Raw genomic sequence first — 27,475 nt, forward strand, 5'->3', positions numbered from 1 at the left:
ATAGTAATCTCCAGTTATTGTTCTACCCTTATCCAAAAAATCAATCATGATTACTCCATGGCAATCCCAAAAAACTGAAGGAAGAACTTTTCCAGCAGATTTTTGGACACGAAACTTCTTAGGTCCTGGAGAACCAGAGTGTCCAATTTGCGGTCCACTTTTTCACAGTCGCATACGAAGGACATTGATCGCCAAGGGTATTAAGCATAGCTTCGTAAATATGCTTACCCCTTAACCCTATTAAATTCAGGTATTTGATGATGGCTCGATACTCCAATTTTTCGATTTTCACAATTTCAGTGGACATCTTCTTTCTTTTAATTCATTGCGTAACTCTGGTTTACTTTTTTGACCTCAAACTTCACACTGACACTTCTAATGAGTTATTGTTCGTTGCTATGGTAACGCAATATTTTTTGTATGCATGCAACTGGTCTAGGTTATCAATCTAGATATCTAGATATCTAGATATCAATACATCCTCGTACTTACTTCCAACCATGAAAAAGAAAATTTTAAATACAGTGACCTCATTGAGTATTTCTTCAAATGTACTATTCTATGTTCCTTGGATTCACAATAAGTTCTTATTCCATAATGAGATTCATCAAGAGAAAAGGGAAAGGAAAGAAGAAAAGTTCTTCATAAAAATCTAAGGAGACCATATTCTCATGATGATATCGTTATGTTCTTTACTCCTAATTTCATTTGATTTTCTGCATTCACAGAAATAATGGAAAACTTCGTATAGAGAAACTTTACTATATACATACATATTTCATTAAATACTTATTTCATAAAAAGGAATTTCACTATAAACATCAAGCATCTGCAAAAGCTTCATCAAGTGTTAAATTTTCCAATATCCCAACAGCGACGGACTTTATAATTGCTTTCATTGGACTCCTGACCAATTCCTGGAATTCACTTATGACTTCCTTCCAGTTTTCGTTCAAGAATTTATTCAGTTCATCACCTTAAAACATAAATAAAATATTAACTGAAATAAAATATCAGACAATGTTTAAGGGAAAAAAATTATCGAATGTTCGATAATGAATGATTTCCATTGGTATGAGACTGTTGTACTTCTTGGCTAGAAATTTCAATAAAATATATAACATATTATTCACAGCTTGTAATTATAATTTCTCCAAATAGAAGCTCATTTGTTGTTTGTTTCACACTAGCTGAAAATTTATCTAATTCGCCCGCAAACTTTATGATGTAATTTATTTTACAGATTTATATATTATGGGCTATTTTTAAGTTGATAATTCCCCATCTACAACGGAATCGAGAATGATGGAAATAGCCCAAAAGTAAAGCAGCCCTTCAGTTAAAAGGGCTTAGTCGTAGGTCAACAGAAATGACTTTGTATATAACAAGCCAGATGTAGATAACACTGATAAATAGTGGAGTGCTTATTTCGATGAAAAGATGGCTTTGAAGCCAAGGTCATTATTACTTATACTTATATGCAAGAAATTACCCAATCTTTTATCTCCATTGAACAGATTGTCCATGTGGAAATGAGCACCTCCAAAATCGGTTTCCAAATTTTCGTTTTCCACCTTGAGTTTGCCACCGTTTCCTGGTTTTAAGTCGAAAGTTAAAACCAAATGACATTGTTCTGCAAAAAAAAAAAATACACTGAATTTTTCCACCACAAATTTTCAAGCCTTGAATGTCCACGTACCAGGATTTTTATAAAAGTTATCTAACTGAGTGGAAATAACAGTATTAAATACTACAATTCCGAAAACTAGATTCAAAATGAACAAGTGTAAGTATGTAAGTGTTCACTTACTGAATTCCAATACTCCATCACCATTTCCCGCAACTGGAAGCACTAAAATTTTTCCCCCTATGGAATACTGCCCTACCAGCTTCAGATAGTCAAAAGTCATATCCAGAGTGAATTTTCCAGAATTCTTATCATATCTGAAACAATCGAAGTTGAATTAAATCTGGATTGGTTCATTTCAACGATAAATATAGAATTGAATAAGGTAAAATGCACTGAAAATTCTTACTTGATGGATTTTATGTCCACTGTTTCAATCCCTGAGATTAATTGGTTGCTGAGAGTCAAGTTGAGACCATTGGCACTCAACTGCAGTTGTGAAATTTTCAGTGGTTTCAGAGTCTGTATCTTGTATTCTTTATCTCCTGTAGGAACAATTTCAACCATCAGATAACGTTCATGACTGGAGCAACAAAACAGAGATTGAATATTTCAAGTAAATCCTTACCTGTGAGTAAATTTGGCAATGCTTTTTTCGCAACTTCTATAGCACATTTGGAAAATTTATCAGGATCACTAAGGGAACATTTTTGAATGTATTTAGCTGAAAGAGGAAAAAACAATGATTTACCATCCTAATTAAATTCCTATACGAACATTGCCTCACTCTCATAAATTACCATAATTACCATTCAGAATATAAAAATGATAAACTGACAAAATTCGGATATCGAGTCTCATCTTGAATTTATTGAATTCGATATCTTTGAGCTGGGAATACTTATTTTCATTTAAATTCGGTATTTTTTCCTGCTAAGCAAAGTATTTCGAATGCTGAGTAGTCAAACAATGTGTATCTGTTGTCTTGGAGAAACAGTGATTTATCCAGATAAAAAGATGACATATTCTCTTCGATATGTCTCCTGTCTATATGGCAGGGTATACATACTTATGTTACTTCATGAAATTTAAATTTTAAGCTGTTATTGAGACCTTTTAGGAATAGACTTCTGGGATTCTAGTTATAGAAGGAAGCTATAAAGAGTATCTGAAAGGATTTTCAGCAATAAAGTTTTGTGGAGCAATGCACTATATATAGATATTATAGTGGCATTTTCAAATTATTGATATTAGAAGTGATATGAGAAGTATGGGAGAAAATATAACTTTGGGACAAGAGAATGAATGCTTCTTTAATCATTAATTTGTTAAATTATTCAAAAGTGTGGAAAATTTGGATAAGTCTCAATCAAAAATAGAGAAAAAACTCGTAGTGTTTTGAATTTTACTCACGTAAAGTTTTACTTTCAACCCTAGACACTATTGAAACTATAGCAAAAACCAATACGACCGATTTCAACAACATGGTGAATTCTTGCGAGTGGAAGAAGTAACTAACGATTCTAGGAACCAACTTTTGAATTTATAAATTCCTGGACAAAATACAACCTTCAAACAACTTCCAGGTCATTAAACATTGTCTTCACAAGAAGAATATGGAAAATCATGCATATTTCCGAGATCCAAACTTGATTTCTGCATAGAAATAGGTTTTGGGTGCCCAAGGTTGATTAATTAGTCCTGCTCTTCTTGAGTTCTTTCCATGCTATTTGCTTCCCAGAAATTCTCAAATCAACAAAGTAAAAATAACAATGATATTTTTGGTACCAAATTCTTAGTATCTCAAAGAAGCCTTATAATGATTTATATGTAATGTAAATATAAAAAATTCCATCGATATATCTGGTGACGCAAGCTGTATTCATTTGTTTTGTCGTTAGAACTGGTTGATGGGAGAAAAAGAGACAAGAACTTTTGTAATAATGATGATTTCTAGAAAAATGTGTTCCTGGTTCAGAATTCTCAAATCTTTTGAGACTCCTTATGAACATTCTATTGCGTTTTATAATTATATTTATAGTTATAGTTATGATACTTCTCCCACTAAAATAATAAAGAAGAAAAAGTGAATATTATGAGTTCATTGGAAATGAAAAGGTTGAAAATAAATACCTACTTATACAAAAACAATTTATTTTTGAGAATACAAAGACAATGCCTCATCCATTTAAGTATAAAGATCGAACCTCCTTTCAAACATCATCGAACACTTCAGCGTAAGTCAACTCATTCACTATTCCTCTGAAAACATTGAAAACAATCCCTCTTATTGGTGCAACTATCAAACTCTCGAACTCAGTGACCACATCACTCCAGTTCTCATTGAGAAAGTGGTTCATTTCAACGACTGAAAAAAAAATCAATTTGGTTATATTGCCAAAACAATGCCAGTTTAACGCTCTAACATATAATACTTTTTAAAACGAATCAGACGAGATAACAGGGGGAATAAATTTATTTCGAAAAAATGCCCGGACACGTCGATTTTTGTTTCGAGGGAGACAACTTTTAAGGTCAAATTCACAACTATATCGCTTCAACCCATAAATTTTGAATAGGAAAGATAGGGTGAGTGATACCTCATTTGAAAGGTCTTTTCAGACTGAATTCAGCGTATTAATTTTTTTCTCATTTAATGCATTTGTTTTCGAGATATTCAATTTTGAATTTCGTACAGTACCAGTCATTCCGCTAACCATGCTATGTGAAATCATCAATTATTTGACTAATTCATTCTGTGGTTACGATGGTCAACATTAGACAACGAAATAATTATTATTGGTAATTACTTTCTTCAACAATTAAGGTGGTTGTCTCGTCTGTTTCGTTTTAAAAAGCCCACCCTGTATAATAGTAACATGCAGATCCGTGAGTTCAGATTATTTAAAATTAAAGGAAAGATTTGACTAGATAAAGAAACCTTCCATGTCCCTTTTAGAACTTACATGTATTCACATGCATAATTCATATACGACGTGTAAAATGTAACTTGGAGAAAATCACTCAATCCAAGTTGATTTTATTCCTAGAAACGTCGCAGTTTTATTGAAAAATCGTTAAATTAATCAGCTGTTCACTTCTTTTCCACCTATACAGGGTAATTATAAACGATTGTAAAATTGCCCATTGCATGAATTTTTCAGATAGCATTTAATATCGCTCTTTTCGAAAGTTCTCAAAATTATATGTTCATTTTCAATAAGAGAGGCTGTGTGAGCCACAAAAGAAAATCATTCTTTGATATTTCATTATTCAACCCCATACAGTGAATTAAGTCTACCTCCATTGGATACTTTTTTCTGAAACAAGGAGAAATACCTTACCTAATTTCTCATTCCCGTTGAATAAATTACTCAATTCGAATTTAGCACCACCGAATTTGGTTTTCAATTGAGGATGTTCCACTTCGATAGTTTCTTTTCCATTTTTCTTCACTGGATCAAAGTCGAATATATAGTGATAGTCGCCATCCACTAGAAAATACTGAAAATTGGTAACTTATTTGTTAATATCATCAACTTGAAAAATTGTCAAATGTTTGGAACAAGGCTGGTTCCTGTGGGGGCCCCTTCTTCCAGAACTTGACAAAACAAGCTCGATGAAATTTCGAGATTTTTCTTCTAGAAGAGTTGCTCTTTTAGAATATGCATCACATTTAGATCTACGATGACCCTCAAAAAATTCCCAAAAAGAAGCTATATTGAATATTTTTACGAATATCTTCAAATATGAAAAAGTTTTCAAGTATTTTTTTTTTCGAACATATAGCTATTATTACAATTATAAAGATTTAGTTAATTTCAAATATGTATAAAATTATGGCCCCTTTCCAAAAACCCTGGAACCGCCACTGGTTTGGAATATAATTTATATTTATTTAACTTCTGATGGATTCGTTGATGAGTTTTCCTTTTGATAAATCAACTTAAAATTCTATAATATTTGAAATGGCAATTGTGGTTGAAGAAGCATAATTTCAACTTCATGATAAAGGTGGGAACTTAAATTAAAAGTTTACTTCACAACCTTGAATCTGCATCTGCAGTCTAATTTTTTGGGTTAATAATCCGTTGTTTTTGACAAACAATTCATATTTTTTCGTGCAGCCTCTAGCGACAATAAATGATACTCACAAGTTTAAATTTTACACATGTCATTCGTATTAATCGTATTCTATCGAAAATAAGTATTACCGCTGATTCCCATCAAACACAAAAAAAATTTCAAGCAAGCAATGCTCAACCACTCGTTTAACGAGTGAAATAATAACATACATTATTTTTATAGCAAATAATGACTAAAGTTTCCTTCTCACATAAAAATTCACTTGATATATGTTTGTTCGGTAAACCTTATTGTTGATCGGCAAGAAATGGGTTTCATTTCTGTGAATAATACATACTGGGTGTCCCAACGAGAATTTTACCCCCTAGAACTCAGAAACGAAGAATTAGAATAAAACAGGTCAACTTCTGTTTTGAGTTTGTGGCATCAAACTCACGATGGAAATTCGTCCTCCTCAAAAGAAATGTTAACCTGTTTTTTTTAAATTCTGGGGGGTCAAATTTTCTTTGGAATACCCTGTATAAGGAAAATTAATGGCATGCAAAAATTTATTGAATTACGAGAAAGTAAGGCATGATTGATGAATACTGTTGCGTATTTGAAGAAAGCATTTCTCGATCATAGTAAAATTGCAATCATCTCAAATAATTCATTACTCACAGAATTCCAACCTTCCCTCTCCTTCACCTGAAATTGGTAGAACTAGAATCTTTCCATCTACTTTATAATGTCCTCGTACAGTCACTCTGTCCAGATATACATCCAAATAAAACTTTTTCGTAGTTGCATCATATCTGGAAGAATAAACAAATAATTTTTTCTTCATCCTGATTTTAAGTAAATCAATCTTTCTTACCGAACTGATTTCACTGTTGAATTCTGAATTCCTTCAACTATTACATTTAAAACGGTTAATTTTAATCCTGCCGTGTTGAGTTCAAGTGAAGAAATTTCCAGGGGATCTAAGTTTGGGATTTTATAATTCTTGTCACCTGTTGGAAATTCAATATTGATTGAAGAAGCACGGCTTGATTAAATAAACTCGAGTATCAACCAAAAATATTCAATATTCTTGATATTTAATATTTGAATACTTACCGTGTACAAACTGTTGCAACGCAGCATTTCCAGCATCTACTGCACATTTTGTGAACTCCTCAGAATTCTTCAGGGAACATTTTTTTACATATTTTGCTGAAAAAATTTTGTGGTATAAAAAATTTCTACACTTAATAACTTTTTTATGATGAAGTATGAGTAGTTACTTATATATGTATAATACTTATACTTTTTTGTCCATTTACTCTTATCTTCGCTCTGAATGCGAGGGTAAGAAATGGATTTTCAGAAATTTTTGGCACACAATATGGCTGGACTAGATCGCACAATTTAGTTTTGAGTTAGGTAGTGAAGATACCCAGTTTTAGTGAAGTTTGGTAAAGGTTTTCAATATTTTTCCTAAGATATACTCGCCACAAAAACAATCTCAATGATAACGACAGTATTCTCGACGAAGCCATTCCTCAAACAACAAAAGAATATACTGTAGTGTCTGAGAAAAGATAGAAATCATGTAAGCTGAAACCTTTGAGTATTCAACCCAGTATTGGGTTAATAATCAATGCTGTAACTCAAAAACTAAAGCTGTTATAGAAACTTCATTGCCATGTTCGAAAAATATACATTGGGAACGAACAATCAGAGAAAAATGAAAATTTTGTTCGTTTGTATCAATATCTTCAGCGATGAGTGATATCAAAAGCGAATGGACGATTGTTTTGTAGAATTATTCTCACTGTCACAAGGCATTGAACTAAAATTTGAAAATTTTCTATATTCATATTGCTGCATTTAAAATATCACTATATCTTTTTTCGACAAAAATCTGGGATAGATATTTCAAATTTTTGATGTTCTAGAAAAGATCACTATGGAAATGAGAAAGGTATAATCCTTATTGCTGAACTGGAAATACTTCAATACTCACGTAGTGATTTACATTCTACCAACACTATCACGAAAACTGAGCTTAGAGCAAAATTCAAAAACTTGAGCATCATTTCGTGAACAGGAGGTAATACATTTGAATAGAATCCGTCATATTCACAGATTATATATAAATTGGTCAGCCTTCATTCCCGATGTTCAATTAATGTCGTTTTGTTGCAGAAAAAGCCAGACTTCACTTTGTTTTTACAGATTCTCTCCTTGTCTATAAAGAGAACTATCTAATTATTGGAAATAAAAATAGAACGTTTCATCCGATGTGAACAAATTCCATTTATCTGATTGGAACATACAATATACAGGGTGAAAAATAATATGACACCAGAAAAGTTTCATTTACAATTTTTCTCCTATTTGTGACAGAGATTTTTCTGTTTTCAGTAATTCAGCTTATTCTTCATTTCTCTGAATATATGGTCATGTGGATGAGGATTTTTCTAGGAAAGTTTTCTATTTATTTGAAAGGGTAGACACCTATCGCTTCTCTCCATTGATTTCTATGAGCAAACCTGTTATTTCCATCATTCGGATACTATTTACCAACTTCTATTTTATACGGAAAAAATGGTCAATCGTATTTATAAACATCAAAGTGAGACATAAAATCTAAAAAAGCTAAATTGGTCATCTTGGAAACTTCCTACATAGTTTTCAATAATTAACTATTGGACGACTAAGGAGGTTGTATTTCATAATTTAATGATGCTCTCTCGAAAAAATTACGGTTTTTTTCACTTCATTATTGTAATATTATGAATAATTGGTGCAATTTTCCGATATGATCATTCAGATTCGTCAACAATTATAATCTGTCATTTCCCAGACGGAACATTTTCAAATTCAATCAATAATTTCGGAAATGATAGCTTTTAACCATTCATTCTTTCTGTACACCTTTAACATTTACCGTTAAAAATTTTTTTCTGCACTGTAATTGACGTCGAATTCTTTTATTTCCAAATTCCTAGGAAAATCCCTTTGTAATGAAGAACACATTAAAACAGTGGCGGTTCCAAGGAAGGAGGAGCATTATATTCGGAATTCTGTAAGGTGTTTGTTGATATAAAATAAACAGATATATATTTTTAATTTCAATATATACTACAAGTTTGCAAAAAAACTATTTGAACTCAATTTCATTTGAAGAGAGAAATGAAATCATTTTTCGATAATCTAAAAATATTTTTCCCAAGGTGGAGCTGCCCTTGCATTCAAAAAGACTATTCACCGCATATGAACAAGTACGGTGGTATTAAATTTGTGATATATGTGTTGGACCTATCCTACCAATCCAAATACCTGGAAATTGTTACAAGAATTCGCTTAAATAATCAAGGTAGACTGTTTTATATTCTACTTCCTATATTTGCTGAGCCTTCGACAAAAAAATAATTATTTCTCCAGATACAGTCTACATTACATGCGAAAAAATTGAGAAAGGTTTGACCTTCATCTACACCACCCAAACCCTGATCGAATAAGTGCGTGAGCCATCCATCCTATATAAAAAATACTAGCCAAGTTTTTGATAAACACCTGAAGTTTAGTTTCGATGATAAAATAAAATGTCTCAATCAAATCAATCTGCTCTACATATCTCTGAGACAAATAGTCGTTACCGAATAAAGAGGTAATTCTAATCAAATCAAACTAATAACACCTATTACGGAATGAATTATGACTAAGATTTTAGCTCGTGATTGAACGCGATAAATTCCTCAGCATCTGTTATTTTCTGCACGTTTTAGCAGGGAACCATAAAATGGATAGATATTCGGAGGTTCATTAATAATTTTGCAATATTAGTAGAGGTAAACGAAAATGTTTGTGTCATCCTTTATATTGATCCAGAATGATCACTAGACAATCAAATTTTTGTTATGTTCGGTTGAGCAAACTCTCAAATAAAATCCAATATCTTATAATATCTGCTTTTCCTTATTATATTGCAGTTCATTTAGTTAATTTTTGTTACACTCCCCTTGTTTCAAATCATTCTTTTTCTCGTCATAGAACTTTATTACTCTTGATATTAGGAAATGTAGATAAAAACACTATTAAAAACATTATTAGAGACAGTAAAGAGTGTATAACTGAATCTGTTATGAAATAACGCTTAATTAGTGTCAATATTCTAAAGTATAATGAGAAAGAGTTATAGATTTGACATTATATTTTCTAACGTCTCAAATCATTCGAAGTACAATGTATCTCAAATTGCTCGACATTGGCTGTTTCTGGTACTTCTAGACTAGATAGGTAAAAACTTTGAAAGGAGTCCTGGTCTCAATTTTCGTGAAAATCTCATTATTGGAAACCGCTTCACGATATCTCAACGAGTGTTTCAGCTTTCTGTATTGTAAGTGAGTCAATTTTGTCTGTGTACATACTAAACATGTTTTTACTAACTGTTCGATACTTCCAAATTGTGTTGATTATTTCGATTAATTTATTTGAAGAAAATCATCCTCTACAACTGAGTGGTATATCTGAAGTTTGGATAAATGTGCAAGAAATGATAATTCAATAAGAATTTTAACGACACATTAGCTCTGTTATAGTGAACCCAAAAGTTCAATTACACATCGAGTAACTTTTGGAAGCTGTGCTGTGAAATTGGGCACGATCTTGATCTTGCTCTCATCCATTTAAAGAACCACGATATTTTCTCCCATAAATATCGTCTCCTCATTTCCACTATGAATTTTTAGGAGAGTTTTATGCAAATGATCTCGGAGAAATTGAAGAGTTATATGAATGAATACATGTTTTATTTCCGGATGCTATGGAAAAGATTGGAATAAATAATGATACTTCCTCTGTTTTATGTTACATTGACGAAAACGATTTGAATATTTGATGTTTGGGACTTGAGCACACATCCTTCTATTTTTGTTTTGGTGATCAGGAATTAGGACATGAGTCATTTCCTACTGGGTGGCACAGATATTATCCATTCCGTCTGCTTGTCAATGTCAATGTCAATTTGTCAAATTTTCGGCTCGACGTGAGGGTTCTGCTGCTCTGATGAGTACAAAGAAGTCCGAAATCATGGTTTGCAATTATAACTTATTTTTCGTTTCGTTGTACACTTATATTCAGTATTTAGCTAGTTTGATTCAGATACAATATAATTTTCATATCGACGGGTACGTATATCTGTATCCTTTTTTATTGCTTATTTATTATGAATTGAATGGACAGAGGTTTTATACAGAATATTCGGATCATTAGAAATGTAAAGGTATTTTTATTTTATAGTGAGAAACTCCGGCTTCTTTTGAATAATTCATGCAGTGTACAATATGTTTTTCAATCAATCCTTTCAGACTAATGAAGGCTAAAACGATAAGTACATGTCATAGTCGAATAATTCATACCAAACATCTGGCAATCAATTATAAAAATTGTTCAAAATATAAAGTTGTTGATTGTCTCGAGAACTGTTGAACAATTATTTCGTAGCTATCATTATGTCCAAGAGGATTAATCGATTTAATGTTTTAATTGCATTTCGATTTGTAAACTTTTGAATAATTTTAAACCTATGAATGTTTATCCTAATACATTTAAAGTTAATATTCAATTTCTAATTGAACTTTTTCGTGAGGATAATTGAAGTACTAGAAAGTTATAAGTAATCATAGATAAACTTCGGAATTAAATTGTAGGTTTGCTATTTACACAAGGTTGGTGATTTGATAACCTTTATATCTTGATTCAAAATATAAGGAATTCGATATTACGATAATATATTGAATATAAACCTTATATATCGGTCATTTATATTGAATATAAACCTTATACAGTCCCTGGCCAGTTTATTAGACGCACTGAGGATTTTTTTTATATTTACTGGTATTGCCCGAGGAAAAAGCAGAATATTTGAATTTCATTTCCACAGAATGTCAGTTTTATCTACGACTCTCATTGAATTGTTCTATTTGACATTAATTTTTGATGTTGTAGTATTAGTACTTAAGTATGAATAAGTACTATGTCTTCCAGTGGACGTCTTGTATTCTACAGGTTCGGACGTTATTTCGATAATCCACATATGAAATCATTATCTTCGAATGCAGCAAACCGAAAAATTCTGCATTGATAGTATGAAACTCTCATAGCTACACAGGGTGGCTCAGCAAAATATTAGAATTTCATATTTAATCATCAATAAATCAATATTTTTTGTTGAATATGATATATTATATATGAAAACCATTTGCAGATGAAGTATATGTAACATATACATTCAATTTAATAATTCAATATTGAGATTTTGCATCGAATCAATGCGTCTAATAATATGGCCAGGGACTGTATATCGGTCATGTAATTCTACTTCGAAAAAGTATATAACCTCTCTATTATCATTAAGTATACTCAATAATTCTCAATACAAGAGAAGCTACCCTTATTTTTCAATTCAATATCAGACTCCAGGGAAAATGGAATATAACTAACTAATCAACACTTTACAAATCTGAGAACGAAATTTGAAAGAGCTATAATTCATATACATCGAAAGAAATTCAGATCTATCTCGTAAAATAAAATTATAAGAAAAAAGAGTCATCCGTAGATAAAATTCATATCAGGTTGAAACACTAGAATATTCATAAATGTATGTCAACTCTGAACCAGTCTTATGTATTGAACGCCTGATCGAAGAGATATAGACAGCTCGCCACACAAAATTTAGTATGGTGTGTGAATAAATGTCGATAAAAATTGTGTTGACTACGTGAAATTATTAACAAGAGCTTAATCTGATATTTCGAAGATTATAAGGCAACAAATTTTTTTGCTTTTGCATGGACGATGGAATAATTTTTTGTGATTATTATTCAAAACTAACTGATAGTTGATTGATATTTTCAAATAGCAGCAATAGGTACTCAAATTTAATAGTACACCCACCAATGAAAATACAGAATAGAATCAAAAGAGATAATTACTATATGTACATGAGTTCATTTGAAGTTTCCTTATACCTTGGCCTGAAATATGCTGTAGGTATATGAGAAAAAATCAAGCAGATGAATTCATCCTTCCTAAGATAAATATAGCTTTATATTCCTTTGATGAAGATCTTTACAATTTTCAACATCAAACAATAATAATAGCATGCGCAAGTATATAAGATGCAGTTTCAGCAGAGGTTAGCGTAAACATACAATTTTGCGTATGATACAAGATCTTGAGGAAAATCCTCAGTGAAAAACCCTTTCTCCCCGTGAGTGTAGTGGATTGTGAGAGAGACTGTTCACAAAATAAGCTGAAATATTTCATATTGAAGGGCATCTCGTACTGCAAAATTTGATCCTTTTCTCCATGAAAAAAAATCCAGGGATTCTTCTCCAGAAAATTTCATCTGAAATAAAAAAAAGAAAGGAGAAAAATGTGAGGTAATAAAATTAAGTAATATATGTCACATTGACCTGCAATTCACAGCACAAATAAAAAAAGATTCGGAAAATGCATGAATAGCCCTAAAACCAGTCTGAAATTTATAGATGGGTTAATGATCAACTGGATGATTTATGGATTCTTCTGGTTCCCCGCATTCACAACTATGACTCCTAACTGAATTCCATAGGAAAAGCATACTATTGCAACGTCCGTGACCTGTTCCAGAATACACCGTATTTTCCTGGGAGGATTTTGATCTTCCCAGTTCCTGGTTACAACCAGGACTTCTATTCAAGAGATGACTAACTAAACCTTGGTTGAAAATAGTGCCCGTATTCGATTTCAGTCTGCCAAATGTCATTTTCCCTCACATTCGAATGAAGGACCATAAAGGTTTACGCGACTTCACTCTGGGAATCATATTTTGTGGAAAATATCGACTTCCTAAGGTAAGAAAGTCAATTTACAAGAGTTGAAAAAAAAACAATGAAAATCAATAACTCAATTTAAATTATGAAGACATCGTAAAATCCTAGGAAATGGCATAAAATAATCTATGTACCTGTGATGAAAATAGTGGAATTTTCCACCGATGTTAATGCAAATTCTCATAATAAATAACCCAAGAATAATGATATTGATATGGCCTAATGAAACGTGCTTGAGAGAACTATAATAAAATTATTGAGCATTTCCAGATATTCAAGGGGGATTTAAAAGTTGAACAATTTAAATTCGCAAATTTTTGACAAGATAGTAAGGTCAATTGGAGTGATAACTACCCATGGTATCTGTTATCGCTTTAGGTACTTATGTTATGATTGGATGGCATTGGTTGGAAAATGACCATTCTCATTGGACTTAGAGTTAAGCTAAAAATTTTCAATTTAAGTCAAGTTCATAGAATGTGTATGATTCATGTCACAAACATATCGAATGGTGAAAATATATTTGAATTTTTCTTTGAACTTCAAGGAATACGTCGTATTGTTGATAATTCGTTCATTAAGTACAAAAAGTTATCTGAAGTTAATTGCCACTGCTACTATAATATGCCACAAAATGGTAGCACATATGGGTTTTTTTGATAATCGTTTTCAATCAACTCATTTTTTTGACTTAGCATGTACATATTTTTCAAATGAACGCTTTAAACTTAAATAGTAACATTATTTGATGTTCATACAAAAAATCATTTATTAGATCATTTAGAAGATCATTTATTGGAGTGATACAAAACTCTATAAATATAAGTATAAATTATATCTTAACATTTTCTTCTCAACATATAATCTCTCAAACATCTCATAATTATAATGTGAAAGGTCAATGATTAAAACTATAAAACTTAATAATTGAGAATACTGAATATTGAATAGAATCCTATGAATAATAGTGGAACTCATGAACTAAAACTAATAGGAAATTAAACAAGGAATAAGTACAATGAAAAACGATATCAATACTGATGAAGAACGTAGTAAGTCTTGGATTTGATTTCAGATAATCCGAATGAAAACTACTGATACATATCAATCCATGAATAATTTTTTCTATAAAACAGAAAGTAGAATAAAGACTTATCCTTCATGGACTTTTGCGGTTAACCTAATACTTATATTCTATTTCATATCACATTTTTATCACACTTCCTATTGATTTTCCGCTTCGAAGGCAGGATTCGTCACGCCCTCTTTTTCTACGGCTTCGTTTTGACGTTTTGCATCCAGAATTGGAGAGCCTATTTGAACCTTCGTGGAGGCTGCATTGAGTATCACATCTTTCAGTACTGATTCGTCGGGAGAAACAGCATTCTCAGCGTCTTTATTCTCCGGTTGGAGGGATTGTTTGGACGCCAAATCTTTGCGATTTTGCGCGTACATCCATCTAAAATATTTCAAAAAACAATTGGAACTATGTATAACTATGTAAAAAATATAGTTTTCCAAATGTGAATGTGAACTAAAATTGCTCACCCCAGAACGAAAGCTGAGAATTAGAAAGAAATATGCCTTAAATATAGCTAATGAATGGAAACTACGGCGACGTAGCCGATGCCAGCTAACAGGGGGGTACCAACTTTCATAAATTTGAGGTCGACGAACATAAATAACCATTTCCCAATTTATAATACTCTCGATTCGTTTCTCTCCACATTTATAGTGAATACTGAAATTATAATTTTACTCACCCGAAAATAATGACAGCTGGTATTGTGAGAATGCCACCCAATATGAAAAATAGTCCTGGCATTATGTTGAGGGTTGCAGCGTAAGTGCCACTGTACATAGGGCCATATATGAGAGGCATGAGGGCCTCACAGGCTCCAAAGAGTGAGTTAACTTTACCTGTGGGAAAGTTGAAATGTTATGTCATACTATACAAGATGTCGCTCATCTGATGTTCATTCATCTGATAAGGTAACCATCATCGCTTCTTAGAAAATGTTCATGCTCACCCAATTCTTCTGAAGATACAAGTTTTGAAGCAATTGACCGCATCGCAATGAATGAAGTTCCGTTCAATATTTCCACTATAGCTCCTATTAAGAAAAAAAATTATTCATCATTCTTGCATACGAGGATATACTGAAAAATCCTTAGCCTACTATAGAACCAAACAAAATTTCGATATCAAAATATTTTATTACTCAACATATTCTCCTCTTAATTGGATAAATTTATAACAGCGAGCCTGCTACGTCTCTAGACCTTTCAAAAAAAATGTTTGTTCTTGCTCTGCAAACCAGACTTCCACAGCTTTTATTACCTTCCCGTTAGAAGAAAATTTACGACCTTTTAAACTTTTTTTCAGTTGAGGAAAGACTGAAAGAGATGATAGTCGAATGGTGCCAAATCTGGTGAATAAGGGGGGTGTTCTAGTAATTCAAACCCTAAATCACGAATTTTTTTACATGGCAACATGAGATTTGTGTGCAGGGACGTTGTCCTGCAAAAACAAAACACCTTTGGATAGCTTTCCGCGTCTTTTCTTTTTAATTTTTTCCCGTAGAGTGGTCAGTAATGTCGAATAGTATTCTCCGGTTATTGTTCTACCCTTATCCAAAAAATCAATCATGAATTGGCGAATCCAAAAATCTAGACGACCTCTGCCGACTGAATTACGAAACTACTTTGTCAGTACTGCAAAGTCAAAACAAGTTTTGTTCCTCATGTTTTTTCTTATCTCACGTTGTCCAACAAAGTATTATAATTATTATTTGGAGAAGTTATATTGGGATTATTGTCTGGGTTTCTGAATAGAAATATTGATACCGAAAAAATATTGGAAAAGGTATTTATACCTGTGCTTTAAACTGGCAGGAGTTAAGTTAAACGATTTTTCTTTGCTAGAGTTTTCTGCTAAATTCAATTGACGATTTAGAAAAACAATTTCATAATTTTCATACTTCCAAATGAATGCTTTTTCCTATCTGTAAAACTTATTTCATGAGCTGAATCATATTTATGTCTCTTGAGATTTCAGTATGAGGAATGCCTCTATATCATAACATGGAATTGAAATACTTTAAATAGAAACTTCACAAACTCAGTATATGCTACCTCAACATTATTAGCTAGGTTTAATTCAAGAAAGAATCTGTGAAATAATAGGATTTTGTGTCTAGGTACAGTGGATCACCAATATCATCGCTCGATTTTATTCCACAATTCATCCCTTTCAAATGAAGTAGGTATTTCCAAAGAATGTTGATCTTTCTAAAAAAAGTTTTCGAAACTAAATCAATCAAATTCACTTCCGATATTTCCGATAAATATCTTGATTTACTATAAAAACTCTATTAGGCCGTACAAATCTCGAAAAGAGTACTGACAAACGTCAAAGTTTGTTTTCATTTCGCAGCGCCCTCAACGGTAATTGGATTCGCGAATACTCCATGGCATCGCCATTCCATCGATTGTTGCTTTGTTTCTGGATCGTAGAAATGTAACCAAGTCTCATCCATAGTAACAATTGGGTTTAAGAAGTCTACATCGTTTTCAAATCGAGCACAGATCGAACGCGATGCTTCTACCCTTGCACGCTTTTGGTCAACATTCAAACATTTGGGGATCCATTTTGCATGCAGAAATTTTTCTCATGTCCAAATTGACGTGAACTATATGATAAAATATTCAGTGCTTCAGATATCCGTTTTAGCCCAATTCGATGGTCTGATAAAATCATGTCAACAACTGCATCGATAATATGAATTTTATCATTCATATAGGTATATTCACACCATTCATTGTTTTAAAATGTGTCTGATGCCTTATGGAAGAATATTGACAATAGGCTAAGGTAACTGCATAGAAAATATTACAAAATGATATTCTGTGGGCATACGTATTCTTCAAAAATATCTAGCATTCGAGCGAAAGTTAGCTGACATATTTGGAATTTATAATTTTGGCCCATTAATCACAACCCTTCAGTTATCCTAAAAAAATTCGAATAATTCTCAATCTACTCACCTAAATAAAACACGAATGAAGTTTTCGCGAATCCGTATACAAAACTCGATAATATTTTGCTTATAGATGAATAAATTCCTACGATAGCATCATCGATTTTCATCATATGGCTGAAAACTCCAACTGAAATCGAAGTTCCTGAAAAATATACCAAATTATTTAATTTTCAATTGTTTTCACTATTGGGAATTAACTCACCGATCAAATTCGTTACCATGGAATACGTCGAAAAAATACTGTAGTCTACTTCATCCCAATTAAAACGATACCTGGTGAACAAGTAAGTCACAGCCATTTCACCTGAAAATAAATCGTATGGTGGTTTATACAAATTTTAGAAAATCTTTTCAGCAAATAATCGGTATAAGTGAAATGTGTTGAATTTTCCTTAGATTCTTTTCGACTATGGAAATATTCATCTTAGATCCAATTTTTTCTAGTTATCAGAGGATTTATTCAATAATTAAGGGTAAATTGGAAACGACAACCAGCTTCAATAATTGTCAACGATATATATTTTATTTGAATGTCGGTTCGTCTTATAATATAATCTGAAGAAAAATCCTTCAATCGAACATTTCACGCGACTGCACTTGAAATGAATTTTATATAAATTGCATAACAATTTTAATAGTCCATTGATCACGCAGGAATAATTGGGTTTATTTCATCCATAGATAATTAGTTCTTCGTCTTGGTAAATTGAATGTATTCAAGGTTGATGAGTTGTATTTCTGCTTCGAATGTCTGCCAGTGAAATTACTGATGAAAAATGATATAGATATAATAATAATCCATTTTCCTTCTCAAGATATCAATTGATTTTCATTTTCTTGAGAAATAAATTCGAGAAGGAGAAATTTTCCCATCCTTAAATACTGGACTGAAACAATTCTGAGAAGTTCGTGGTGAAAAAAGTTTTAGCTTTTGAAATATCCTCCCATTAATGAAGAAAGCACATGAAATTGTATTTGTTATCGCTGCTAAGAAGTATTAATTCTTTCGTACATCGATGAGTAATTATTGAAACTGATCATTAATATTCAATCCATTAATCGGATGCACTATGATGGTTCCTGGAAGTTAGTCATGAACTTCGCTCGAATTTCAAACTGTATATTTATGAGGAACTTGAGTGAACAACATTTCCAAATGTTCAACCTAGTGAAATGTCTTTTCTTTCAACAATTGATTGTATTACATTCATTATTTGATAACAAGATTTCCCTGCAAAAGATGTCTAAAATGAATAATAATTTTCGGTGTATGTACTCCATATTATCCAATTTCATTTAAGGAAACGAAGAATGGAAATTCAGAAGTTTATACGATACACACACGGTCAAGGTTACATACAACAATTCGATACATTTTGTCAATGTCAAATTCCGTCGCAGGCCAGAAAAATAAATGATGGGCACCTCACATCCGGATGAATTACCGTGATTATGTTAATTGGATGCAATCAACCAGAAGCCAAACAAGTACTAAATTGCCCTAATGAAAGAGCCAAACTATCTGGGAAGTGGGAAAATAATAGGATTTCACTGAAATCCTGATCATTCAACACACCATGGACAGATTAAAACAGTATTTTCTGTACGTGTGTAAGAACATGCATTTTGGGAAGTACCTTATAGAATTTTTTTTTTAATGTACAGGATGGGCAGAATTCGTTGTCTACTGAGGGGATCTCCTGAACCTTAGCAGCTAGAAGAAACAGGATGACACATTTTCTAGCTCTTTTTTCCTGACTAATCAAAATCTGGAAACAGAGCCGGCCTCTCATTTCTAGATTTTGATTTATAAACAAAAATTGATATTTTGACGATTTCGAAAAGTTCTCATAACTTTTTTGTCTTTGAAGTTACAGATCTGAAACTTGAAGATCCTAAGGCACTTTTATACGTAGAATCTACTTACAAGAGATTTTATTCCAATTCAATAATAACAAATTCAATGAAAGTTTGCATTTAAAAACGAAAGTTCGCCTAATGATCCGAAATGAAAAAGTATTTTGAGCTCGTCAGCGGATTCTACGTAAAAAAGTGCCTAAGAAGGTTCAAGTTTCAGATCTGTAACTGCAAAAACAAAGAAGTTATGAGAACTTTTCGAAATTGTCAAAATCCCAATTTTTGTTAATAACTCAAGAACGAAGAATCGTAGGAGGCTACGGTTTTCACCATTCTTTGTTTCTCTGAAAATGAGCTCGAAAATGTTTCGTCCGTTTTCTTCTAGATACTAGTTCTCGAGATCCCCTCAGTAGACAACGAATTTTGCCCACCCTGTAAAATGCGAGTCTCTAACTTGATATAAATTCAGTGCATCAAAGCCATTTTTTGTTGTTGTAAATATGATCGGAGAGGTCGATTAATATTTTAAATTTTGCTTTTTCTGATATAAGATAATGTTATACAGCGAGTCCCAAATTTGAGAAATGAAGTCATCGAAATTTTTCTTGAATGGCAATCCTATTCTTATGAATATTCTTGAGGGATATATCAAGTTACACATACGTAAAAAATATCAAATTTTTATTCCTTTTCGTTTAAAAGATATTCATCAAACATCAACTAACTCGAAATAGAAGAAATCTGATTTGACTCAATGAAATAATTCAGGCAGCTTAAAAATGAAGGGTCGAGAGGTATTTGTCCATCATTTTTGTCAAACAATAGAGCTGATGAAATAAATGAGGAGAGGATTATCGTATTGGACGAAGATTATTGAGGATATTCATTAGTGTGTCGATTCATTCACACCTTACTTCGTATTGGTACATAAGCCATACAAAGTGACTGGTCTCAGTTTATAAATAAAAAAACTCGCGAAATAATTTCGTTTCAGGTCATCAACTCACCATGCATTGGTCCAATCACAACCATGACAACCAACATGAGAAGAATAACCTTCTTCCTCCTTTTATTTTCTCCCCTTTTGAATGCCACCTGGAAAGTATAATAGATATGTTTCACATCGAAGAAATCCCTCAAGAAAGCAAAGGGTTTGTCATCCAGAACTGGAGTGTTGACTTTCTCCTTTTCCTTTATTGTGGTGATACCATAATACAACGCTATGATATACATGACGGCTGAAGAGGAGAACACTCCATAAAATCCAATTTTTTTATACATCACACCACTTAGAGCCAGTCCAATAGGTATACCGAGGGAACAAATAACATTCACTATTCCTATCCTTAACGTACGTTTTTCAACCGTTGTCACATCTCCCATAAAACTGAATACACCCATGAACATGGTAAACCAACCTCCTGTTAGGGCAGGAAAGAGCCCTTCAACGATACCGCAAACTTCCATGGGAAGTTCATAAAAGAAATAAGAACACAAAAGTAGTCCTATGACAGTGGAGAATTCCCCAACTATAGGCAGAAGCATACACGGTTTTCTCCTACCCCATCTGTCACTCCAAGACCCAATGAACATGATCAGAAAGGCTGGAAGGGCACTTTGAAGCATTGTCTTCCACACAGACATCGAAGCAACCAGTTCCTGAACCGCTTTCTCTTCTTTCGTGTAGTTTGCTGTGTCCCTAGCGCTAAGGGCGTCACAGACGTAGGTTGGGTAGTTCAAATTCACCCTGCAAGCCTTTTCCAGGCTCAAGTTTTGCGTAGCCAAACTGGCGAAAACGCTTGGAATTATGTAGAGGGCTAACATTGGTTCCACAGTTATGTTATCTGTTATCAGTCGGTATTTTTTCTTCCATTTTGTTGTTATTGTTTCTGCTTTTTGTTTATCAGTTTTCGTGTCATTTTCAATTTTTTTAACTTTTTCCTTTGATTCCATGTTTTCATTTCCTTCCTTCGACTCGGCCATTATTGCCATGTTGATGTATTCGAGTGGCTGTAACAAGAAATAATTTCTTTGAATTATTATGAGATTCAGAATACGAGTAGGTATAATAAAAACATCGAACAGTGCGTAAATAGTATTATTACACTCTTAAGAGCGATTGTGCATTGAGAATATACTATAATATTAATTCTTCATAATATCCTCGTAAAATAAGATAGGAAATTTGCACAAATCCTTCATCAAACCTATCGTTGTAATTGTTCGTTGAAAATTCTCGCATAGGAAAGAAGTTATTATAGACTCACTAAATGATAGTTTAGGATTGAAGTAATGAATGTATTCTCCTCTGTGAAGGATAGCACTGAAATAACAAATGAATGATTACCTGAAAATACTGTGACATATTTTTCAAAGATAATGAAAGGTACCTTGACATTTTCCAAGTATTCTGGAGAACTATGAACTATTTGGAAATGCCATCAATATCAATGCAGTTTATAATGTATAATGCATGAGATATATTGAAATGTATTCCGATGCGATAAGTGTTTTGGTACAATATTTACAAATAACAACTTAAAATATATTGATTTCATCTACAGCAAAATAATAGTTCCTTACAGATCCTGAAAAAATTCATTAGGTACTCAACTATCAATGATGCTGCTCAATATCGGTAGGTAAGATCAAACTCACCCCTAGAATTTTTTTTATAGCAGCTTTTGAATAATCTCATATGCTCATTTGCACCATTGGATCATTGTATAAAGACCACTTGGTCACAAGGAAAAAATAAAAATCTATTGAAATGTCCATAGATTATGTGTCTAGAAAAACAGATAAAAAAAAACCGAAAAATCATTTGGTATTATATAAAGTATATTGAAGAAGGAAATAAGCATGATGAATACAAATATTACTTAATAAAATAATCTGCATGAATTGAATTTTTTCTTGTTGAATCGATGTTATAATTTCTTATAAGAATTACGCAGACCTTCGCGCGTTGTTAGAATTTTCAGTCAAAGGAAAAGTAAAGCCAAAAAAAATTATTTTTGCATCGTCAATGTGAATATTTTCTCTACGGTCCTGTTGATCGAAAGCAAAGTATCCACTTTAATGAGGTTAATAATAATAGCAGATATAATAAGTAGGAACAAAACCAAATAAGGCAGAATGAACCAATGAATATTTATTTTCACCATAGTAAGGTAATCGAACACCGGTAAAAAGCTGTAGTAATAATATTATCGCAGGTCAGGCGTATGCTATCGGTAATTGACCATGACTATTCGATAGCTTACCGATAAAAAAATCTTTGAAACCTGTGAAGAATTCAACGGAATCGCGATTCTGATAGATAAATAATAACGAAATGAGATTACGTAACACCCGGTAATTATAGTGAGCATGAAGCGAATTTGAACAGAACAATTCGTGTTGTTATCATCGAGCTAAAACTGGCGAGACCGGCCAGAAAGAAGCAAACAAAAGCTTTTATTCTATAATGGCGATTGTGCAGAATATACAGTGTATCAGACCCATCAATTCTAGACAGAAAAAAAAGTAATTTAAGTCAACCAGTTTCATATGCAAATTCGAACGCACAGTTATGTTCTTCTACTCGAAAATGATATTCACCTACTCACACTCGGTGACATAACACTTTTCCACCAACAATAAAAGTTTCTTCAACTTGATTACTTATCAGAGTGTGCCGTGTGGCAGCTTTATATAAAAAACAAAACGATAACATTTGCAAAAAATTTATAATATTGTAACCCGGAAAGGAATTAGAAATGTGTTTGGCGAACGCAACTCAGTACACTCCTGTACACGTCTAGTCATCGGTAAACATCGCAAACCAGAAGTCATAACTAATATAACCTGAAGCTATCAACAAAAGATGTAGTGTATTGAGTAGAAAATCAAGCTTAATATACAAAAGGGAAAAAAGATTTTACTTCGGAAGACAATACTGAGAACATCTATCAACCGGGGAGTTGATTGAAAAGAAACAGAGAGAATATCTTGGTATTACCCTAGACAAAGGAAAACCCATATTAAGGGCATTGATAAAACCAAGACAGAGATCAAAAGACTTCACCTTCTAATAGGTAGAAGGAGCCACATATAGCCACATAAAATAATAAAAGCCATTGCAAATCTTCCCAGCAAAACCATTTAAAAAAAACCCAGACTACAGAAAACGAGCTTTTATGTTTGTGTCTTTTATTGGGGGATATTATCAGTACTATATACACCTGCTACACTGCTTCTATCGGTATCTTTTATCTCAAGAGACCTGTTTTCATACCTCTCAACAGCAAACCCAACAGCACAACTTGATTTACCTCCTAATGCTGATGTTTTCTGCACCATTGACATAAACGGCAGTATGCTTCAGTCGCTAACGCAATGAAAAACATTTTGTTCTAGCAAAAATATAATGAAAGTCGATTCGTTGACACGTTACCGCAGCTTGCTTTGAACATAGTCATTCTATAACCCAAAAATCAAGTTAAAGTAACTATTCCTTCCTGGACTTACAGAGTTCACTGGGTATATGATGTCGATGTACAATAAATCCGAAAGAGACATTTAGTAATTACATAATATATCATGTGTATGTAAATATTTAAATGATAATATCAGCTGTAGTTAAGCTCTAAAAACGACCTCTGAAAACTAAACATTGCAAATTGAAAATGAACATATGGTTTTACCCGTTATAGTCTTCTAGTCGAAAAACTCAAAACAAATCCGAGAAAGTTCTACTTCTGTTGACCAAGCCAAAGATATCAAGATGGGATAAGCCAGTGTAAACTGGGTAAGTTGGTCGGATTGCAGATATTAATAAGACAAACAAGAAAACGAATGTCAACTAGCCGAGATAAATTGCTCGAGATGATTAAACTGAAGAAGAGTGGAGTCTTCCGCAAATATAGAGCCGTAGAAAAGAAATTTCACGAGAGTACCCGTTTTTTTTTCTTATTATCACATTTGCTCCAGTTATCAAGTTACTTTTGGTCCACTTTGAGATGAGTGTGTCTGTAAACTGGAAGAGAACGAGAATACGAAAAGATTTCTAATATACAGGGTGGGGTGCCAAACATTTAGCTCTCTAGAAAATGGAGAAATTAATTGGAGATCGAATTGCAAGACTGGGTGACAATAACAATTTTTTATCGAAATGCATAGAAATTGTCACACTCTGATGATTCTTTGTCGAAACAAATAGTGTGGGACTTTCATATGATTTTTTTTAGCAGTCCATGCTTTGATACAGCTACCCTAAGATGGTACCTGAAACGCAATTTTTAATTTTTTTTCGCGGAAACCACAAAACTGGCAAGAGAAACAGAATTCAGCAGACAATCTATACGGTAGCGAAACTGAAATGAAAAATTTTTTTTTGACAATGAATGACCCCTAAAATTGTTTCGCAACTATTCATTTACACCCTGCATAAGATTTCTGATAAAGGATTTTTTATAAAATTGTGAAAAAATAAAGAGAAAGAAATTGAGTGAAAATGTTTTGAACATTTTCGAAAAGGCTATTTTATGATCATTGTTGCCTACAAAAGTGTGAAGAATATGCTCAATATTCGAAAAGAGAATCTGTACTTGACCAAAAAGTGATAAACAATTAAATTATATGTTTTCTCCGCGATATAATGACAGAAGTTCAACATTACGTGTGTACTGATCAGAATGATTTTACGACAATTTTGTTCTAGGAATAATTATCTATAACGTGTTCAAGGTCCATATAAAAAAAACACCTATTCTACCAAAGCCATGAGGTACTTAGGAGAGTGGTATATAGAAATATAGATTCGTTGGTTTCTTGGTTCAAAAACTCACCGAAAATTCAAACCTATTCTATTTTTCGATATTCATCAACAAATGGAATACATAGATAATTGTATTTTTCACGCATAAATTCAGATAATCATAATATCTACATAGCTCAATTTCAACAAACTCTTTTATTGTATAATTTTAGTGAAATGAACATTATGTACTTAACATATACTAATATTTGAGGGTCTTTTCAAAATTCCTTGAATCCACACACAGACATTCATGTAGTGAACAATAATTTTGAAGAAAGTGACAAGATTGGTTATTTTCACTCAATTTTTGTCTGAATTAGCCTACTAGAAGTTTGCAAGCAAACAGTCTTGTGTCCAGAGAAAAAAATCACAATTGCTAAATTTCATTTGTTCATCTTTCAAACAGCAAATACACATATTGTGATAAAATACATACGATGAGTGACCCCAACTAAAATCCAGGATATCATGTTCAACTTGACGTTAAGTTCAAACTTTTCTTTTTCGCAATGGTTAAACATTCATTTATTTCAATTGTTGTGAAAGAAACACAAATATTAACCTTTGCTGTCTGGGAATTATTGAACTCTCCTTGTATTCGCACACACCAAGTCGAATTTAATATTCCCAATAAAAAGAAACGTGCCCAAAACCCATTCGAATCAAATAAATCATATCTTTTCCGGAATTGTTTTAGTTTTATTGTCATAAGAATCATGAGCATAACCGATACAATACGTATAATGACTTTGATAAATCAGAGTAAGGAGAAAACGAGAAATATACAAGGATGCTGATTTTTATCTCAATAGGATTAAAAAGTAACCTCAGATGCCTCTTGATCTCCATACAAAAAATTCATCTTGTTGAATTAAGGATGTATCTCGAACTTCATGTGTTAAATGAAGTAACATTTTTCGGTGAATGCTGCTTTTTCAATTCAAAATTATTGTTTTAAAAATTCATAGCGAAAAAGATGATGTAGTTACTCATGACACTCTTTTTAGTAGTGATATTGTCATTAAGTGTATGTTTATTCAATTTTGATTCTTTCCACTTGATATACAAAATTTTAAGGGTTAAATCTGACCAGTTTTAATTCTGATTGAACGAAAGCTATAAAAACTTTTTTTTCAAAAATCATTGTCTAGAAAAATAAATAAATAGTCAAATTACCATAAACTATGATCCCCTTAGTCGTGAATCTATTTCATAACGAATGGGAAATGATTTAAAACACAATTCTCCAAAAAAAACTCACCCTCTATGGAAAATAGGTCAAGAGGTCGGCAGAGATTCACAGCAGGTATTACATACCTGTTTCACTTGTGAGCACTTAAAACACAGGTAAGTACTTCAATATTATTCGCGCTTCTAAGGAAGTAGGCACAGTGCGTGGTTCATCAGGTTGACCCCACCAATAGATGGTACCTCTCTGCAATTACTGTCATCGATGTCATGGACAGCTTTTATTTGGAATATATTATACTAGACAGGCTACAATTTCACTCACAATCAGTCAATGATTTTACTCCTATGTCTCCTATAATGTGGTAGTATTTTGACAGAAAGTTGAGGCATCCGATAAACTGAATATTGCTAGGTACTGACAATTTTCCCAAGCTCTGGGTTTGCTTGGACAACTATTTAGAATAGAGGAGCATAAAGTTTTGGAGGTGGGGAGGGGGGCATACAACAAATTCCATAAGCACAGTTTATCCCATATGATTTAAAGGTTCAGAAAAATAATAGCATATTAAGGAGGTTCTCCAATTTCTACTGAATATTTTTCAATCATATCTAAAAACATCCTGACACATTATTACGTCGAAATTTTTGACCAAAATGTTTAACTTTTAGTCAAAACTGTGGCTGAATTTATTCCAATATATATATGTTTCACATATCTGAGACATTTGTTTAAATTCTTTGATATAGAGATTTTTCTATCTAACGAAATTTAAAAATCTTACCTGTTATATCATTCATGGTTTTCTGCACCCATAATTTTTGAGAACAACATGATCATTAAAAATGGGTAATTCAATGAAGAAATAACTCAACTCTTTGAAGGTACTACTCGTATTGTAGAGCCTGAGCGGAAGACTCTCTATGAATAATTTCCTCAGATCGAAGACACTAAATGCCGTTAAGTCACCTGCTACCTGCTACATGAAGCTGTTTCCTCATTCTTCGCTATTATTTCCGTCAA

The 27,475-nt window shown here is 32.6% G+C and overlaps 2 protein-coding genes across 5 annotated transcripts; both read right to left on the reverse strand.

The window, feature by feature from the left end:
- Positions 1–742: 742 nt before the first annotated feature.
- LOC123316006 lies at positions 743–7,859 on the reverse strand. Its single transcript, XM_044901916.1, has 12 exons — positions 7,701–7,859; positions 6,812–6,907; positions 6,570–6,705; positions 6,374–6,507; positions 4,972–5,121; positions 3,847–3,995; positions 3,041–3,170; positions 2,256–2,351; positions 2,037–2,172; positions 1,811–1,944; positions 1,493–1,633; positions 743–976 (listed from the first exon to the last, which is right to left on the reverse strand). The coding sequence occupies exons 1-12, from the start codon at positions 7,771–7,773 to the stop codon at positions 822–824; spliced, it is 1,530 nt and encodes a 509-aa protein (XP_044757851.1). The 5' UTR covers positions 7,774–7,859; the 3' UTR covers positions 743–821.
- Positions 7,860–14,336: 6,477 nt separating this feature from the next.
- LOC123315649 (proton-coupled folate transporter) lies at positions 14,337–27,257 on the reverse strand. 4 transcript variants are annotated; one of them, XM_044901445.1, is made up of 7 exons: positions 27,237–27,257; positions 20,468–21,470; positions 17,806–17,907; positions 17,608–17,745; positions 15,591–15,674; positions 15,324–15,480; positions 14,337–15,019 (listed from the first exon to the last, which is right to left on the reverse strand). In XM_044901445.1, the coding sequence occupies exons 2-7, from the start codon at positions 21,450–21,452 to the stop codon at positions 14,785–14,787; spliced, it is 1,701 nt and encodes a 566-aa protein (XP_044757380.1). In that variant the 5' UTR covers positions 21,453–21,470; positions 27,237–27,257; the 3' UTR covers positions 14,337–14,784. The 4 variants fall into 4 exon arrangements, with proteins under 4 accessions (XP_044757380.1, XP_044757379.1, XP_044757377.1 ...); XM_044901444.1 differs by lacking the exon at positions 27,237–27,257 and adding an exon at positions 26,581–26,862; XM_044901442.1 differs by lacking the exon at positions 27,237–27,257 and adding an exon at positions 26,525–26,861.
- Between the last annotated feature and the right edge of the window lie 218 nt (positions 27,258–27,475).

The sequence above is a fragment of the Coccinella septempunctata genome, chromosome 6 (assembly GCF_907165205.1).
Source record: "Coccinella septempunctata chromosome 6, icCocSept1.1, whole genome shotgun sequence".
Taxonomy (NCBI): domain Eukaryota; kingdom Metazoa; phylum Arthropoda; class Insecta; order Coleoptera; family Coccinellidae; genus Coccinella; species Coccinella septempunctata.